The sequence below is a fragment of the Anser brachyrhynchus genome (assembly GCF_964034855.1).
Source record: "Anser brachyrhynchus genome assembly, chromosome: 1".
Lineage (NCBI taxonomy): Eukaryota > Metazoa > Chordata > Aves > Anseriformes > Anatidae > Anser > Anser brachyrhynchus.
Genome location: NC_137694.1, coordinates 6,051,451 through 6,072,169, shown reverse-complemented (window position 1 = coordinate 6,072,169; position 20,719 = coordinate 6,051,451). Strand labels below are relative to the sequence as shown.

At 39.6% G+C, this 20,719-nt stretch overlaps 1 protein-coding gene across 5 annotated transcripts in view; it reads right to left on the bottom strand.

The window, feature by feature from the left end:
- Nucleotides 1-20,719, bottom strand: part of CELF2 (CUGBP Elav-like family member 2) — a 567,685-nt gene that overhangs the window by 311,001 nt on the left and 235,965 nt on the right. For all 5 annotated transcript variants that reach the window (XM_080580950.1, XM_080580958.1, XM_080580956.1 and 2 more), the window contains one exon: nt 3-38. Coding sequence is in view for 3 of the 5 variants with exons in the window: in XM_080580958.1 (XP_080437084.1) it covers nt 3-38 (36 nt within the window). In the remaining 2 variants the exon portion in view is untranslated. The remainder of the gene's footprint in view (nt 1-2; nt 39-20,719) is intronic.

The window sequence follows — 20,719 nt, the reverse complement described above, 5'->3', positions numbered from 1 at the left end:
ACCTTGGTAATGCTCCAGACAACTCTGTGGAAGTCTCTCTGAAAGACAAAAAGCAAGGAAAAATAAGTTGGTTCTTAAAGAAGCTACAAATTTTTAAAAGTACTTTTATACTACTTATATTTTATAGGAGTGCAGGCACATACACACAATTTTATACACAAATGTGTCATTTGTGGATGCAATGTCTGCATGATCATATATACAAGAATGTGAAAAACAGATGATGGTGTGTGATCTAAGGATTTCCTCAGAATAATGTTCTCAATTACTCATTTTTTAAGTGTAAAATTATCATTCCTTCAAATACCAGCACTGCATGATCCTGCATAGCTAAAATGCAGCACTGGGCCAATTTTCCAGTTGAAAAAGTTCCCTTTTTCAGTTCTGCAGCAATGAGGCATAAGACATTTATAATGATGTCGTGCACTGAGAAAATGCTACATTAGTGTTAAACTTTCTTATCTTGGGTTTTAGGCAATAGTTATTTTCCATACATGTGTTTTTTGATCCATTTTACTTGTTTGAATATATTTTGTGGATGTGCAATATGTCTGGGGGGGAACAAAGTGTGAGATACTGAAGTGGGCTCATGTAACTGATACATCAAGTTAAAGCACAATTAAACGTTATTGTTACCTATGTACACAGTCCTTAAAACACATCCTAGATCTACCACCAATGTATGTCCTTGTGGTCCCTCTAAACACAGAATCATGGAATTATCATGGTTGGAAAAGACCTTCAAGATCATAAAATCCAACTATCAACCTGACCTGCCGAGAGTTTTGCTTCAAAAAGCACAGATCACAGTGGTGCTCTGCGGGTGCGCTCAGAGCAATAAACAGAAAATAAAAAGACCTCTCACGCCCTTTTCTTGCACACCCAGTTCAGCAGCAGACCAACACATATATGAGCCCTTTCAGAAGTGCCAGCTCCCACCCAGCAAGGGCTGCCAGGTCAGTATTTAACAGGTGCCAGGAATGGACAAAGTCCATGATGTGAATAACATTAAAGATGAGAGCTGGAAGGAAAAGGAAGAGAATGGAAAGAGGAAGAAAATGAAATTAGAGTGGAGCAATACAGCCTTGGTTTCTACAGGGCATTTTGATGCAGCCATACATTTCAGGTATTTTTTCATTTAACTGTCCTGCACATTGGCATCAGATCACTTTATTTTCCAAGCCCTACTTATAAGTTAGGCATTGAAAAAAATTAATGTAACATTTTCTGGAAGCTATCAATGAACTGTATCACTAAATGGTTCCGACAGTCAGGAATTTTTTCCTGTCCACCTCTAATCACAGGTACCATCTCCTTTAATTCAAAGGTTTTTTGGGGAGGAAAGAACCCGGACTAAAAAGTAAGGCTAAGCATTTCTTTGTTTCTTCTTCTGAAGGGACTCCCTAGCCTTTAGCCACCTATTATCACTCAAATAACAGAATAGCACAAACCTTACTGCTCCAGGGTACGGGACCGCATTTTATGAAAGAGCAGTTGCTCATCCAGCTTAAAGAGACATCCATACGAATCACGAGTAGTGGCAAGAAGCAGAAGAATGTATGTTCAAAAGAGGACGTTAAACTGAAACTGCACTGCCAGCTTCTGAGCAGAGCAGTGAGTGATTGGTGCATCTAAATTTCTAAAGATTTTCATTTTTGTTAAATAACCCACTCCACAACAGATGCCAGCCTTATGAAAACAATTATTAAATAGTCGATATGGTGGTAAAAATGGGAATGTGATCAGAATCTTAAACAAAGATGTTGCAGACCTTTAGCATATACATTTTTAATGTAATTAATTGTGTTGCCAGTTTCACATTTCGGCAGATCAAATTCCAATTTTAAACAAAAATATGTAAGGTAACGATTTTTTGAAATACAGATCTAACTCAAATAAAACTCTGTAACTCACAAATAAAAGAGAAGTCTGATTACTTCCCAGCTATCTAAACTTTTTACTGTTTCTCATCAACTCACCAACATTTAAACCATAAAAAAACCCCACAACTTTACAATAATAAGCTAAAAATATTATTTTCCTAGAAAACATACCCAATTATCTTTGCAACCTCACTGGAAATAAATCGTACGCTGACTGCTGAAGATGGTTAATGTCCACTGTTAGTGTACCATAAATATCAGGAATAGCAGCAACACTGCTCTATAAATATATTTCATGGGAGTTTAAAAAAGAAAATCTTATGGAGCAAATTAGTCATCAAGAATACCCTTAAAGTTTATTTAAAGATAATGGATACTCATTCTGCAACATTTCAAGAAACTGAAGCTAGACTTATACAACTAATGCTCAGATTCCCACTACTTCTAAGTGACACATACAAGGAACACAAGTGAAAAAAACAACTTGATATAAGACCACGTATTTTCATATATTGCCTATGACGTACAAGGACAACCTTTAAAGAGTGAAAATGGAAACCTAAATATTTCATCAGGACTGCTCCAAATCCCACTGAAATCAGTGCCAATGTAAATGGGATGAGCTAATGCACAACAGTGCTAAGGACAAGAGAGGACAAGGCTAAAGAGCCTGGAAAAGCTGTTAGGTAGATGGTGACATCATGAAGCACAGTCAGAGCATTTCCAGGAAGGTCATTTTCGATTTTTCAGCATTATGCATACAGCTACATAGGACAGATCGGGGGCAGAATGGTCCAGACATATGGAAGGTAAAGATGTTGTTGAAGCCAGGAGGATGCCACGTGGGAGGTCTGCACCCCAATATGCTGCCCCATTGCATATGGCCTTCCAGAAATCAAACTGCACATTTTCAAATTGTTCACTAGATCTGCAATGAGCTTTGACTTATTGAAGATGCCCTGCACCCTCCGGAGAGGGCTACACATAGCTGTTCTCAAAAACCAGTAAGCCAGGGTGGGCGAACCAAATACTGTGCGCACACACACGCACATTTTGTCATTTCTCTCCACAGGCTGAGAAATCCTTCCCGTAGGATCCAAGTAGGATGTGTACCAAAGCAGAAAAGTATAAATATTTTAGTCAAAACCTTATACTGAAGTGGAAGTGGGAAGATCTGCATAAAGATCAGCAAACAGACTTTACTGCCTAATAGTCTTGTTGAGAGAAAGTTGCTCAGGAGAACTCTTCAGAATATTTGGAAAGTGTTGTGTTTGTATTAAATGTTTTGTTCTCTGAGAAATCATATGGTGCTCTTCTCTCAGAAGCTGACTGGCAGCTGTTGTTACCCACCTACATGCAGGGTTTGGCACAACACAGCTTGGTAGTTTTCACAGTACAACATTTTTGTCTGATTTAATGCTCTGTGCAGTGCTTCTGCAGAGATGTAAACTGAGGCACCAGAGACAGGGGAGGGGGCTTAAAAGGCGGCTGGGAAAATCTCTTGTGTATTCTGCTAGATGCATACCAGAAAGCTTGAGTTCAACTGATATGAGTCAGGACTATGCTTAGAAATAATTTTTGCTTCCTCAGAATCATGGCCCTTAGTGCTTTGGAAAGCCTTAGTTCTCCATCGAGAATGGTTTCTGTTCTGGAAAGAAAGGCATAAAAATTCAAGCCAAGCAACGCATCAGGGTGCTAGGGAGGATGCAAATAGAAAGGCAGCAACACATCCCTCCGATTGTGTCAATGTTCTTCCTTTCTCCATCTCACACTTTGGGGAGAGGATAAAGCCCGCCTACAGCACATGAGGCATATGAGGATAAGGACATAAGGATAAGAGCAAAGCTGAAGAAGGGATCTGTATCGTGTGCAATAAAGAAAGCAGCACAAATGCAAGCAGAAAAAAAACAGATGCAGAATATGGGAGTCTTCCCACTTGTGAAGAGAAGTGTCCACGTCCTGTGGTCATGGCTGTAGGCATCCAAGCCTGCAGTCACTGTTTGAACCCAGAGGGTAAGAAGGTCCCGTCTCCTCAGGAACGAGTGACCACAGCACATTTTATTCTCTGGCATGTGCTGCAGAAGTTATTTCTTCCACTTACACTATTTTTCGATGAAGCACGAAACCAAACCAAACCAACAACAAAAAAACACTCATCCACCCACCAAAACAAAACAACAACAACAAAACAAAAAACATAGTTTAAGCTGATATCTGTGGTTTGGGTGAAACAAGTTGCACAAGCATTAACCATACCAGAGGGGATATATTGGTGAACAAAAATAAGTACAAGTTGAAGAGGAATAAGGTATTCTAGAAGATGACTTGAGAATTTGTGTGTTTTCCCCAGGAATTTTCCACTGTGGACGTGGCTAGATAAGCCATGTGCGCTGGTAAGGTGCATGTAACAAATTGCAATAATGTTAATAACTAAGAAGTTCTACCTTGAATTATTTCCAAATGTTGCTTAACCATGGAGCTCTTCTTTGTGTTGCCCCACAGGTAAATCCAATTCGCCAGAGCAAACCACACACCTGGTGGTTTTGACCACTCTTTCCTGAGTGTCTACACCCCGATGGGGAGCAGACACTGTAGCACCAACAGCCTGTCAACTCAACCCTCAGCGGGGCAAGAAAAGCAGGCTTAGAGAGGGCTCCACAACACACAGCTCAGCTAGTGTTGACGACTCCTATGACCACCAGCTCAAAGGGTTGCATCCCATTAATTTCAATGGCTTTTAACCAGACCATCAATAAAGAGCTTTTTAAATTGTATGGGTATGTGTCTGCATGCACGCTGCTGCTGCATAGACATGCCTCAGTGATGCAGCAAGAGGAAGGATGGCTACTAATTGTCAGTATAAAGCAGAACTAAAGAAAGGTTTACAAAGGGAAATGAAAGATTTTCCACTTAAAACAGGGGAGAACAGCTGAAGAGGAACATTAAATTAGCTTTAAAAGGAAAGTTGTATCAGGAGGAATATAATTACTTAGCTGGAATTTCACCAAGACTTGGGAGTCAATGCCTCTACTCTTGCAGAAAACTGCCATGAGATTTTTAATGACCACAAATGGTCAGGACATTGATTTCACATTTCAGCTGAAAAATGGCACCTCCAAAGGCACATTGTTGTCTCTGCTCTTCCCCAAATCACATGGGGGAACTGTGTCCAAGCAGACTTGGAAGAATTAATAGTGCATATTGAAATACCATTATGAGACACAAGATATTTCACCCATCTTAAATTGGATAGTCTCTCAGCATTGTTAGGAGTGCATCAAAATAAACAAGCTCTGTTTGGATAAAACATGGGGTTTAATGTTCTGAAATTTTGAATGTAGTTTTGTTTTGTTTTCTTTACATAATATGCTTTTAGCATTTTTTTATTTTTTATTTTTTTAAAGAACCGTACCCTATGACCAGGGAGGATCAAAATGTTTGAGAAAGTTTCATATTTAGGAAAAATTAAAATATTCAAAAAAAAAAAGTATGCTACTCTCTTACACAATGCACAACAAATAAGTACACTGCAGTTTTAAAACTTCACACAGAGTTTAGCAAGCTAACAAGTATACATTTGCAGCAGAAATACTGCATAAACAGTCTCTGAATGTGCTATTTAAGTACAAGCTAAATACTCTTTTTTTAGGAAGTGATGTAACAAGTTCATATGTAAAAATCTGTTTCTATACAAGCTGACATTCTGCAAGATTAGCTGAGTGAGATAAAGGACATGAGCAAACATGCTTGTTGTTTTCTCCCATGCTTATTTTTAAAAGCAGCATTTTTCACTATTCTAAATTTGCTACTTCTGAATTTTTCATTCCTCCTTAGGTAAGGATAGAAAGCTCTGTGTTTTCAGTGATGAGATCCTGTCACCAAAACAATGGAATTCCATGGTACATTCAACACACAAATCACACCTCAAATAGAACATGCCCTCTTCGTTGTGACTGTTTTATATGTTTCATAAAAATTTAGGTTTCACTTAAACATACCCTTGCCCAAACATCTATGAGGACAGCAATATTTTAACTTGCAAATTAAAGAATAATTTGGATCATATTGTCACTCGTTACAATTCACTTACAAAAGCCAGCTAAGATCTTGGCCGCTTGGCTAAGTACACACCAAGGACAGCAGACGAGTGTCCCCCTCGCACAACTTCTGCTCCGATGTTAAAGAGCCAGACAAAAACTGATATGTAGAAGAAACGCAGCAGTATGCTCATTTTATAGATTGGTGATAGGGACACAGATAGGATACAATTTAGCCGGGGCATGAGGGGGAAAAATGCCAGGGCAAAGAGAAGAAGAAAGATCCCATTTTGGTGCTTTGCTCCAAGGTCAGATCCTGCCATCAGGGATGTGCAGATCTCTGTCGCAGCACAGGGCCTGCTGTTGCTGTGTGTTTTCTCAGGGAAGCACTGCATTTTGAAAGTTGATGACATGGAAATGAAGGGAGGAGGCACCACGGGTGCAGAATTTGGCTCTCTGGGGCATGGCAAGCAGCAGGAGGAACGAGCAGGAGAAATCTGCCGTGATAACCGACTCCTACATCCTCGCCCTGTTAGTACAGGGAGAGAAAGAAGAGATGCACAGGCTCCTGCCTCAGGGAGCTGTAACAGCTTAGTGGGAGGAATATACCCTCACTCTCAATAAAATGAGAAGACCATCTAAAACAGCAGATGTTCCTCCCCGTATGCTCATTAAACTTAATGTGACCTGGCCGGGTAGAAAATTTTGCACACTGGGCATTTGGCTGACCTGTAGTTCATGTTACAGCTTCCACTCTCTGCAATGTTATACTTTGCCACCATCTCATCTCCGCTGTACAGAGAGGAAGGGAGGGGAATCACACCTGAAATCTCAGCGGTAATTTGCAGTCGTACTCAGTTGTACAGATGTAGAACTGAAGGAGGAGTCTGGACTGCGTGTTAATTCTGCAGAAGTCGTATTTTCACAAAAATGCATGAGATATATGAAGAAAGATACAAATTATTTGAAAACTACAGATGGAGGTGGCCTAGATTCCTTCCTTAATTTCTAAACTGTTGTACAGGGCTGCAGTAAATGCCTTCTGATATTTAAGACTTTCTCATATTTGTGCAGGGCGTGGGGAACAGTTCAATGTGCCATTTACATAAGTGGCTTCTATCATGCAGCAGCTGTTGGTTGGGTCAAATGTTGATCTCTTCACTTTAATGATGAATGACAAAAAGAAAGACACACCCTAACAACTGTTTTCCATCTCCCACACCTCAGCCTCTCTCTCCAAATTTCACATGTTAGCAGCTCAAAACTTCAGGATTTCCTGATATTGCATGTTGTCACTAATAAACACAGACGTGAAGCCATTCAAGGAATTTGGAGGCTTTATTTAAAGTTATTTCAGAGAAGTAACCCAGAGAAGATGCCAAGCTTGAAAATGGCATCTCATCCTGGTCTCCAAATACTTTACTGAATTAGAACAACTTGGATACTTCAGCTACTAAGTATTCAAGTACTTATTCATCTTACCCAGTGCAGGACTGGGAAGACATGTTTTGGGGAGTATCTGAAGTTTTATGAAGCTGAAGGACTTTTGGTACAAAATGAGATGCTAAAATACAGGCATCTTAGAAGAACGAACATTCAGAAAGAGGGTAGGCTTGCTTTCTCAGTTTAATTAGCAGACAACATGGTTTCTACAGGATCTGCATTGGCAGCTACCAGAAACAAAAACAAACAAACAAACAAAAATAAAAATAAAAAAGAAAACCACAACTTTCCAGGAGCTTCTGACTTCCAGTTTTGAGAGCAGACACCTCTCGCTATTTTTTCACTCACAAGGCAGCATCAAGTGTCAGATATCTCACAAGGTTAGTCCTAGCTGAAGAGTCTCACAGAAGCAGGGATTTGGGGCATGGCCACATGCTGTGCCAGGGGCAGATGCAAGCTCCTCTGCCTACGCTCCCAGCTACGGAAATAGAAACCAGCTTCGAAAAATGCTGCAGCTGCCTTACCCCAGCTCCGAGGCAGCATCTGACAACTCTGGAAAAGCCTGCCTACGTTTTGGATGCTTATCTTTAACAGAGGTTTCACTGGATTCGGAAGCTACTGAAAGCAGCTCATCTGTACCTGGAACACCAGTGCTGCCAGCACTGCCAACATCTCCTTCAGACATCTGCCCGTATTGTCTTTTAATCCACCTGCTGATATAGTTACTGCCTTTCTCTCTGCTGGTTCGGCAAGGACTAACAGTTGCTCCTTTCTCTCCTGACATCTCCTCCCCGTGATCCATAAACCAACAACGTCAGGTTGAAACATGGGATGGAATAGGAAAACATAGAAAAGACTCTGTGAACAAGCCTGCCAGACAGCAGCCTGTGTCCTATTAGCTGCAGTTCAAAACAGCCCTTACACTATTTCCATAAATACTGCAGAATCTTCTGGAGTATCTCAGCGCAAACCACAACAGATGTTGGATGCTATCATTTCTTCATGCTTGTTCATTTGTTGTTCATCTGTTAGTTTTTGCCTTTTTCCCCTTGCCACTTGCCCGTACGCAGATCAGAAGTGTTCAAAAAAAATACGGTCAAGCTCTGCTCTTGTTGGTCCCTCTACTACTGCCCCAAATTAATGGTACAGGAGGAGTAAGGAGATAAGATCTAATCCGCTGCCTTATTTCTGACCTTAAAAGGACAACTTGAATTTATTTTTGACAGCCCTAAGCAGAGAGCAAAGCTGCAGAGCTGACCACTTTGGGAAGCCGACGTACACATGCACCAGTGTTCTCCAACAAGTTTGGTAATGTTACCGAACAAAATATCGACGGTATCGTAAAATTATTATTTCAAATGTTTTAAGGTGTATGCTAGCAATGAAATAAATGTACAAGCAAGTCCTTTTCTCCATAACCACATCCAAACCAGAAGATGTAAAGGTTGTTCTTTAATGGCACAAACTATTAGGCTGCAAATATATAGCAGGTACATCTATTAATCATCAGACCATTTATGTTCTGTAATTCCACCACAGTTAAATAACATGGACTACTAAGTACCTGAATCAGCTATTAGCAAGCATTCCTGCTCATTAAAACTCACTTATTTAGACTTTAGCAATGGTAAATGTAACCAGCCCTGGAGGAGTGTCACAGTGCTTGGAAATGGCACATTAAGCTTCATTTACCCAGATACACTCGCAGGCAGAGGGGGAAGGGAAAATACAGTGATGGTCCAGAGTGAAGCTCAGAAGCTTTTTGAAGCAGCATTAAGAAAATGACAAATCTTACAAAGAGAGCCATAAAGCTTCCTCAAGTACAACAGTTCTGCAAGGAGCTATTTATCATAGTTTGTTGAAAAGACTCCTACGTTTAATACTATTGGACTGTGAGAGCTGATTATTAAATGTAATTACAGAAGTAGCACGGAAATAATAGTTTATTGCAGTGCACAAGCAACACTGTATTAACAAAGAGGAGCGGGGAACATGTTCAGCATTCAGAATTGTATCATTAGCTTTTCTGGGAATACATACACAAATGTATACACATTTAATTCCACATTAGCTTCTACTAACCAGAATTGTCCTTCAAGAATTTCCAATCAGGGTCAATGCATCCATCTATACTTCAATTGAGAAAACAGTAGCCGAAGTGGATTGCTATTTGGGTTTCAGCTCTTATCCCTTTGCTACTTAACACAGATTTATTAAAAAACACCCACAGCCTTCTGTCAAGAAATATTGCTCACATTTGCTTATTAGCAGCCCTGTAATAGATACATTTTTGCTGCAGTGCTGCCATTTGAAGTGAGTGCTTTATATAGAACATGGCAGTTATCAGGAGATTCTCCGTACATTAAAGCTTTTGAAACAAGTTTTGATTTCTTACAGATACCTGCAAGAAAGAGTTTAACTTCTAGTATACCTACATCTTCACATGCTTGCTTGTGCATCTAGCAATCCATTTTACCTCTTCTTTACATTGTAATCTAAATTACCCATTTCACCTGATTTCTTGATGCTGCTTTTTACTCAGAAATCTGCCTCTCACTTCTCATTCATCCCTGATCTTCTTGGAGAAACCCCTATTTTAAAGCACACAGTACTTTTGCAAAGCCTTCTCCTTTGGGATAGACATATATACTTTTTCCAAAGTACAAGGCTGACCAAACTTCATTCACATCCAGTGCTGCAGTTTGTGCAAGCCGGGGCAAAACCCAACCCTATCCCAACAGCCTAAAAGATCCCTTCTGGTCCACAAAGGTTAGGCTGAATTAACTCTGAAACCTGCTGCTGGCCCAAGACTGAAACATTTTGCAAAACTATGTTTTGGAAGGAAGGCATTCAGTGACAGATGGGTTTTATTTATTTTTGGGTAAAAGGAACAGCTTAAAACAGGTTGGGAACATCAAAGAGGATCCTGGCAAATCGAGACAAAACTGAAAGCATCTGAAGTACTCAAGAGATGCAGAAATTACCATCACAAGAACATGCACGCATTTGTCAATAATACGATGCACATTGACCCTCACTCTTTCAGCAATGATCTCTTTTGCAACACAAAATATAACCAGCAGTCTTGAAGCTCAGCAGCCTCCTTTAGGCGTCTGCATTCCCTCTTTAGTTCAGCACCTAACGATAACTAAATGTTTTACAGGTAAAACTGCAGCCAAAACCAGGAGCTGTGTGCACGTGTCTGGAAAAAGTTAAGTTGTAAATCAGGTGCAAAGAGATGAAATCAGAGCCTACCTTCAGGCATCCACATCCCTAGATTTTGTTCAAAGCAGCATTTTCACATGGGCTAAAAACTCTTGGGTTACATTTTTGAGGGGTTTGAATCTAAAAACTTGCAGATAGATAGCTAACAAAGATTTTCAACCACGCTGCAAAATCCTTGGGAGTTTGGTGCTTGTTATGTTGAGATGCATAAAAAAAAATTCCACCAGCCATCTATCTGCATCAGTATATACACAAGGGCATTTGAGAAAATCTCTCCTGGTCACATCAGATCATTGGTGTAAAAGAAAACAAGTTTTTCTTTTGAGGGTTTTTGACTCATTTGAAGCAGATGTATCAGTGCAGAAGCACCTTCCCAGTGACAATTATCTCGCTACAATAGCCATAAAAATAAAACAAAATCAACACGGATGGAATCCAAAATAAGAGACCTAAATTATACGTAACTATATTCATAAAACTACACCTCTGTTCAAAGTTGTTCTGTACACTACACATATGCCAGGATCTCTTAATCCGCTGCTGATGTGCTGCATATTGCAGTCGTGTGCAATTACAGTTAGCTATAATTAAGAACAATTACAGCTTTTATTTCTCCACTTGTTCTTTAAAAAGCACAGTTGTAATAAAACTTTTTCCTCTCTCTCTCTCTTTTTTTAAAGGTGAATATAATTATACATCCCTATAACATCTCCAATAATTAGTTTGACTCAAGTTTCTTCTGGAACAATTTTCATTTTAACTGTCAGATCTGCCATCTATAGTCAATAGAAGACATTATAAAATATTCTATCATTAACCTTTTTTCACCTCATAAATCTGCAAAGGAACTTGAAGAAATTGAAGAATTCATTGCTTAAACGTTTAAAGGCCAAATTCAACTAACACCCCTTCCCCAACAATCCCTTCTTAATCACACTGAAACATTATTATTATTGTTATTATTATTATTACGTTAGCTAACTATAACAATAATAAATTAAAGCTGGGTATAAAAGGTATTTGGCATCTCTCTATATTTTATAGGCTACTTTCCAACCCTATTCTCATAAAAGAATCTCTCTGCTGTATCTTTGTTTAGAATCTACCCATGATTACTAACCATGCAGACTGCAGGGAAAAGTAATTAAGTTTAATAGAAGCCACCCTCATTTTTGAAGCTGCCCTCAATTTAAGCTATAGAAGGAGAGTAATTAAATTTAATGTGTGCCACAGCTCTTAAATGAAGATATGGCATGTAAAAATCTCCGTGTAACGCATCTTTTCCGAATGCTGCAAAATAAGTGTTGTGATGCGAAAAGATAGCGAACTGCTGCCACTAAGTCACGTTAGTTTTATTTTTCTGCTGCCTGTGTCTACCAAGGTCTGAAGTCTTTGGGTAGATTACAAGCAGTGTAATCTAAACCCTGGGAATTGGGAAACCTGTACTGGGATCACAGCCAAGCTGTTTCCTTATCCATCCTTTGCCCACTTTATCTGCTTTTAAATTAAGTTTAGAGGAAGCTTTTGTGGCAGGGTTCATGTTTTACTTGTTTTTTAACAGATGTAACAGGTTTCTGACTACAGCCACAAATCTTTTTATAGCACAGACACTGTTTGCCAAGAAGAGTCTTCCCCAAAGTTTCTGAACTACCAACCGGGACTAAAGAAGCACATTTCGAAGCACAGCCACAGATCTCCCATACACGTACATATGCTTTCAATCTTCCTCAAGTCATCATCATCAGAAAGAAAAATAAAAAAGAGAAATTACTAAAGACTCAGATATTTTGCCTAGCAATGGTCTTTCTTAATAGTTTTATGAAGAAATACAAATTACAAAAGAGAGCTATTTCACTCTTGCGAAGATGAGCTTCATGAATGAGGAGCTCTGAGACAGCAAGAGGGGCATTTCCCTTCTTCAGCTCTCTATGTATAAATAAACTCTTCCTTGCAGAGAATCGCAGAAGTATCATTAACTGATTTAATATACATAGGAAATCTAGAACCTTGAATTACCTCATAAAGATGACTGCAACTAGTTGTTCAGAAGAAGGTTAAACTGAGATACTAAACTCAAAACGGGTTTATGGAAGTGGTCTGAAAAATGCAAGGCTCACAACCTCCTTCCAAGCAGCCTCGTCTCCTAAACAGAGATATGTACCTGTTGTAAGCACTGAGCAAAGCTTCTGCACCAAAACTGAGAGCAGACTTGAAAACCTGGGACAGAATTTCAAAAGCCTTCTGGTCCAAACGCTTCCTCCAATAAACAAGATAATGAAAAAAAAAAAAAAGAAAGAAAAAAAAGGAGAAAAGGCAAAAAAAAAAAAAGGAACAGAAATGGAGAGAGAATAAATAGATCCTTTATTTCAATTTCGGACTCCACCACAGACCTGCTGTATACTTCCCCAAGAAGGGTGTTGAATTTTAGCAGTGTAGAGAATGGGTGCTCACATCCCAGGTGCACACCCTATATAGCAGGAACCCGTACGTACAGCAACAAGATTCATACGTGTTTCACCTGGCTTTCATTTCCGTACCGAATTATCATAAGTGGACATTATCAATAGTAAACAGGAGGCAACCACAGTTTCATATCTGGCTGTCTCCCTGACAAAGCCCGCATCCCTCTGTTCAGGGACTACTCAATAGGCAGATCCATGCTTCAAGTCTTGAAGCCACTGCTAATATAAATTGCAAGCAATTTGGAAAGAGACTGCATTTGTAGTTATTTTTAGTTTCGTGAAAGAAAGAAGAGATTTGTTTATAGATATCAAGACAAAAAAGTTGGATTTTGGGGCTTTAAAGTAGCAAAATAGGGACAAAATTGCTGTTTAAAGTCTAATTTTTACTCAATTATATTTTAAAGTGATCCTACCAGATGCTGGAACTAAAGCAACATGATTTTGCTATATTTATAACTAAGCTGCAAAACATTTCAACATTTACAAAGAGAAGAAATCTCTCTGCTAATGCCAGGAGAAGAATAAGCTCAAATGGTATTGCACATGATGGCTCTTAATAGTTGGCACGAGGAGAGGAGAAACGTCTCTATAACAACAGTATCAAGGAAACTTGCAATGCAAATACCACATCATCAAAACAAGTAGGAGGGAAAAAAAAAAAAGTCTTGCAGAGAGCATTAACATGAGGACATAATACCCACATGCTCTCAAATAGGATGGATATAAACCAGGGCAAGCTCTGGTCTCTTTTGTCTTTGCTCCTACTCCAAAGTCCCTCTTTCTATCCAAACTGCCTGCTGCTCATGCCTTCTGCTTCCTCTTAGGAAACAGTATCCTTTTGTTCCACATTTCCCAATCAATATTTTGGCCTTTCTGCTGTTGGCTACCAACATGAAGACTCCCACTGCTCCCTAATACAGCCTCAAAAGGACACCTGCCTTGCCCCAGGGGCTTCAGCAGAAATGTGGGTTGCGGATGGGCTGGCCAGAAGCTTAGGGGACAAAGTTAACCCAAGCATAAAACAAAACCTAGAGAGCCTCTCCCCTCAATTCCCATCTGCAGTGATTGCTGGGCTTACAACACAACCTTCATCCCTCATTGTCTCTTTAGAGGCTGTTGGTCTTGTAGGGTCTTGTCGCTGTTGCCAAGTGTTCAAAAGGTTGGTGGGACACAATACAGCCCACAGTGCTGGAGCAGTAAGGCTCCCTTGGGGCACCAGGACACGCCACTCAACTAGTTAAAAATTGAAACAGAGCAAACGGGAAATTTTTGAACAAATGCTCTGAGATTATGGAGCACATGTTACAGCTGTAACCACCCACAGTTTCCTCCTACAGAACAGAAACACTGAAAGCAAAAGCCATTCACTGCAGAAGTTGAAAAATAACTGAAAAATGCAGCAGTAAGTATGAAATTAAAGCCTGTGGGTATTTCCTGAAAAAAAAGAAAGAAAAAAAAAAGAGGGGAAGTTTGCAGGACACAACGGAATAAGAAAATACAACCCTGCTTTACAAGTTCATGAGAAGTGCAGGACTGGGGCACAGGCCTATGGTAAATGTGTTCTTCACCCATTTCTTACTCATGAACAAAATCAGATTTTTACAGTAAAAAGGTGCAACGGTGGGTGGGATGGGAAAGACAGCATCTTCTTTCCATTATTAAAAATCACTAAACTAGACAAAAATCTAGTTAACCTTACTTACAAATACTTCAAAATCTCTGAGGACAACAGAAGAAGCAAGAATTCAACATGCATTCAGCAGGGAAAAGGGCTGAGCCTTCTGAAATGCTCTTGGAAAAGAAGGGAAAAAAATATAAAAGCAAAACTACATGCTCTCTGCCATGGAGCTGATTTTTTTTTGTCTTCACTGCTTGCAGTGATCATTCAGCTTTTTGGATCAAAAAATCCTACTGATACCAATATGCGTGGTCAATCAGCAGGATATTCTGTTTCAAATTCGAGATCTGAAGTTATTTCTTTGATTCTTTTCAAAGGAGCAACAGAATTTTCCACTTTTCCCAGTGCCAATCAGGTTCAGGTAAATGTTACAGCTTCTGCAAGTGCCAATTAAAGACAATTATAACCTGGCTAACCTACCTTGTTGTTAAAATGCCTGGCACAACTCATTTGCTCATTGAGTGGCTATCTGTTGCTATCGCATTTACCCGAGTGGGAATATTCTCAGCTTTAGAAGATCTAGATATGCTGTTTGCTCGGATTAAAGAAGGCAAAAAAGGAGAAAGCTATATTCTCCTCTAGGGAAAAATACAGCAGTACAGGTGGATATATATACTGCCATGTTGGTCAATAATACCATTTGGTTACACAGCTTCCAACAGCATCATAATGCAGGTGTTTTTAGGAAAATTGAAGATTTATCTTTCTGGTGCTCAGAGCAACCATACCAATTTCACAAGCAAAAAAGTAGCAACGGTGAATAGAAGTGTTAGGGTTTCAAATACCCACGCTCTAGGGGGAGTATACTGTATTTCAAACGGGTGTAAGGGACTCTTATGTATGAGATTTGACTTAAGTCATCACACCTCCATGACAGGTGGAAATTGGGTGCAAGTACAAGAGCTGTAAACAAATCAATGCCAAAGAGAAAAATTCTGAGAAATATAAAAATAGCTATCACTGCTTTAAAAGGAGTCTCAAACACAGAAAATAGAAAGCTCCAACCCACCTGACCACAGTAAAGAGTATAAGTAATAACTCTCTCTACTTACATTATAATCATAATTTTATATATAAACACACACACAAATATATATACACACATACATTATGTTCTCTTTGAGCTAGAAGATACTTTTTTGTTTCATTTACAGACAGCACAGAGCACAGGTAGGACTTGGTGGCAATAGTGTAATTTTTTTTCAATGAAAAAAAACAGTAATGCTTTGATACAAATATTTTATATATATATATAAAAATATATATATATATATATCTTCATAGAAGTTCTACCCTATTGAAAATCCTTTCTTCTTTAGGTTTAAGATTTTATAGCAGGGACAAAAGGAGATTTTCTTAGCCAGGTGTAGATCTCTACATTTCCTCCAGTCGAATCCCTCGAAAAGGGAGTGGTATCAGAGCAGCTCAGCCATCCCATCGTGAGGCTCAATGGTTTTCTGGATATTGGTTTATTGATGCCATGGGAAAGGCTCCTGAAATATGGAGGATATGGGAAGTGTGGAGTGGACTGGCATTATCTGAACAATTGGGCCATATCAGAGGAATGAGTTGTCACCACCTGAAATCATTAGAAAAGCCCTGATACCCAAGGGTGGCCACATTCCCTTACTTTTGTGAACCAGATTACCATCAGTGAAGTTCAAGTCAAAAGACAAACACCCAAAACAACAGCAACAAAAACAAACAAACAAAAAACAAACAAAAAAACCCACCAAACATCCAACCAAAAAAGACCAACCCAAAACCAAAAAAACACAAAAAAACCCACAGCAACCAAACCCCTGCCATTGCAACATGACCTTTTCATCTCACAGAATGCGTGTCAACTTAAATCTTATCAGCCTGACCCCAATCCATCCTATTTCCCGAATCTATGGAGCTCTTTGCAGCAGCCATTCCCACCCTGGGCTATGATCTCGTCAAGTCTCATAAGCAAAACAAGGCCAGGTCTGACCGGGACCATGGGAGACACCTCTGAGGGAACCCCAGATGCTTCAGAAAGCTCTTAATGGTGACTCAACTAAGTAATGCTCCTTGAGTTAATGCCAAATCCACACTCCGCAGCAATGCTGAGGCTATTAGGATCCTAAAAGCTTTGTATTTTAAATAGGAAGGAATAGAAATTAAAAACACTTTTACAAACTCTGGTGACGTTTCCCCCACACACAACAGTGACAGTTACATTATCATCTGCCAGCTACTGAAGTTCTCCCCTCAAGCTCCAATACCATCAACATGCACAAGGTTTTACACATACTTTCAAAAAAATAAAGGCAAAACCCAGCTGACGTTCTTGGTTTTCCCTTTTCATGGCTGATCCACACCTCTATGTCTTTTGCTGGCAGAAATCCCGGTGATCAGAAATCACTGCCAGTAATGTGTCTTTTTAACTGCTATTTTAAAATCACTTCTAATCCAGTCTACAGCCAGTATTCAGTTCACAATCACTTCTTGCTTTTCAGTCCCCTTTTACATCACCTTCTTCTGCCCCTGATTGCTTTGGTCTGGCAATTTGGATCTGCCTATATACCTTTGCCTCCAGTCTCTTATTTTCACCTCCTTTACCATCAATAACTCAAATTCACTACAGTATTTTATCCATTGTACTGTTTTATTTTATTATTTTATTTTATTTTTTACTGCATCATACTGTTTCAAAAAGTCAAACTTTCCCCCAAATCACTTGGAATAGTTAATCTGAGGAATATGTAACAACCCAGCGCACAAGTTACCTGTATATTGCAATATTAAGCTATAGTCAATTGCCACTTCAATTACTTGTTAATACAGTTACGTCTACATGCCACAGAGTGCTGGGTACATGGTAGTTTGTGCCTAGACTGCACCTTCCCTCCTTTTTGGCAAGGGACAAGCGCACAGCATCCCAGACAATTAGAATAAGCATAGAGCTGGTCCACAAGGAATGGTCAGTAGCTTCATGTAAGGTGCTCCATTATTGACTCAACACAGGTATTAGCTAGGCCTTTAATGGTACTAATCTTTCAGTGTTGTTCACTTGAAAGGTTCCTACTTTACTGACTTAAATAGGGAAGAAAAATAAATTAAGCTGGCTAGTATAACAGGTCTTCCACCTTCAAAACAGCTTTCAGTCGGGAAAGAAAAAAAAAAAGAAAAAGATTGGTTTTCAAAGTGATCCATGCACATCATAAATTCCTGTACTGTTTTAAAGTGTTTTCTACCCTAGCAAAGGCATGGATATGTCTTACTGAATTGTATAAAGAAAACAAACACGTGTGAATTGTAACTTTTTTAGCTATCACCATATAAGCACTACTTGTTAGGTTTCTAATTGCAGACTTTCTGCTATTTTCTTTGATTATTATGTGTGATACATTCACAGGGATCTCAAAGAACAGTTGGAGCGCTACAATTATAGAAAGTGAGCTCTCTGAAATTTCGTTACATATAGATTAGCACCTCCAAACAGGCTCTATCTCACAGAATGGCAGCCAGAAGCAGAGAACAACAAAAAAGCAAATCCACAGATTTCAAACTGAAAAATCTCCTTGCCTTAGATTTCTTTTTAGTGTTGAACTCACATACATGAAAAATATATACCTTTGGACTTTTTTTTTTTTTAAATCAAGCTGTAGATCATCCTTTGACATATTAATTCCTCGCAAATAAATGGAGATTGTTCCAAGAGATGCACAAAACCAGATCATGCCCTTACCAGCCTGCTGTGGTTTCACTGGGCAAATCACCTACAAGTTCACAAAACTTCCAGTTCTGCTATAAGAGCTGAGAAACAGATTGTTGAATAACAGTATTAGCATTCACAGGCAGCTCCAGAAATTAGAGAGACACACCGAGTGTTATTTAACTGCATATCCTTCCATGTCCCCTGGATGAAGTGACTACCAAGCTACAAAGAAATGCAATTAATCAGCGTGCACACACACGCGGAAGCAGCAGCACAGCCCATTTAAGCAGGGACACTTCCCTGTCCTCCCCTGCTTCAAAGTTGGTCCAGAAATAATAAGTGTATCCGAAGTGCACTGAGTTTCCCCAACTGCCACCCGTGTTCAGTGTAAGACTCCCACAGCTCACATCCACCTCTTGTCACCCCTATGGTGTGCTCAGGTAGAGAATTGTCCCCTTCCTGCTGCTAACAATCCATCTGAACGTAGAGGCAGAAGGAAGATGAGCAGGCTGGTGAGCAGCAGACCCAAAGTGGTCTCATTTCCTATTGATTTATGTCTCAAATTCCCTCCTGCATAGATGTCTGAATAGCAAATACAGGTGGGTCTTCTGACCTACGCTTGTAGAGAGTGCTTCTCTTATGTAATGCCCACTGATTTCAAGATACTGGTAGAAAATTAATATATCTGAGACCTCTGTGCCTGTTAAATTTGGTTAAAATATATTCACTGGTATTAAAAACAAACAAACAAACAAAAAAAAACCACAGAGACAACAGAAGAAAAAAATGGGGTCTGTCAGACAATTCAACTCTGTAATCCTTGCTTCTTCAGGGAAAAAGATAGGTGGGAAGAAAGAAAAAAAAATGCAACTCAAAACCTGGGTCCCACAACATGACACAAAAAACTGCACACCACATTAATCATGTTTGGTCATTTACATGCAAACCTTTCACTGCGAGGGTCGAAGGATGCTGTAGATTTTACAGTGAGAGAGGGAAGCAAACCCAACCCAAATACAAGAAGAGGAATTGAAGTAAACCAAAACCAGTTTTCAAATTCCACAGGAAAACCCAAAACTCAGCCTTGGCTGATACGATTCGGATCAAAGGGGAGGCCAGTCTACAATTAAAGTTTCAGGCTGACTATTACAGAATCATGAAATCATTTATGTTGGAAAAGACCTTCAAGATCATCAAGTCCAACCATCAACCTGACCTACTGAGTACCCACATCCCTTAGCGCCACATCCACACCTCTCTTAAATACCTCCAGGGATGGGGACTCCACCGCCTCCCTCAGCAGCCTGTTCCAATACTTGACCATCCTCTCTATGAAGAAATTCTTCCTGATGTCTAATCTAAACCTCCCCTGGCACAACCTGAGGCCATTTCCTTGTATCACTTGTCACCTGAGAAGAGACTGACACCCTCCTCGCTGCAACCTCCTTTCGAGTAGCTGTAGAGAGTGATGAGGTCTCCCCTCAACCTCTCCTCCAGACTAAACAACCTCAATTCCCTCAGTCACGCCTCATAACTCATTTTCTAGTCACTTCACCAGCTTCATTGCTCTTTCTCCATGTGCTTGAACAACTCAATATCCTTCTTGAAATGAGGGCCCAAAACTGACAGAAAGGGACAAATAAAGACTGTATCATCAAATGATGGAGACCATATAATCATCTATACAGAATATATAATCAAATATATTTTTAAAGCAGTTACTACAGGTTAACTGTGAACTCTACACACCCAGGATGGTCCAACTACTTTTTCTCTGGACTCAGAGCCACAGATCACCTCAGCTACCAAAACCCACCAGGAACCTTTAATTTCTGTTCACTTCTATTAGAACTGACAGTCAGCCTTGCCAGATCCCAATCCTACTTCTTATTCAGGAAAGCTCTCAAGCACGTGGTTAAATTTAAGCATGTCAAACCCAAATGAAGGGAGAAAATGAAAGATGTTTACATACTTAAAAGTTCATAATGTCATTGAAGGGAAGAAAAAATATTTAAGGAAGAAAAAAAAATAGTGTTAATTCTGAGCTTGTCCATAAACATAGAATTGGTTACTTCAAATTTTAACATACAGCTGGGATGGATATAAACCATTACATTTAAACACATATAAATGTACACGTGCAATGGGCTAATGCATTACTCTTTCCACCTGCTGCGGACTTGAGCAGAGGACCCACGCTGCACACATGGTGCTGCACAAATCCTCCCAGCAGCAACAAAGCTGAACAGTGAGACTCAAGCACCATTTTGTGGTCACAGCAGATCAACAGGACTTTGTAAAAGCTT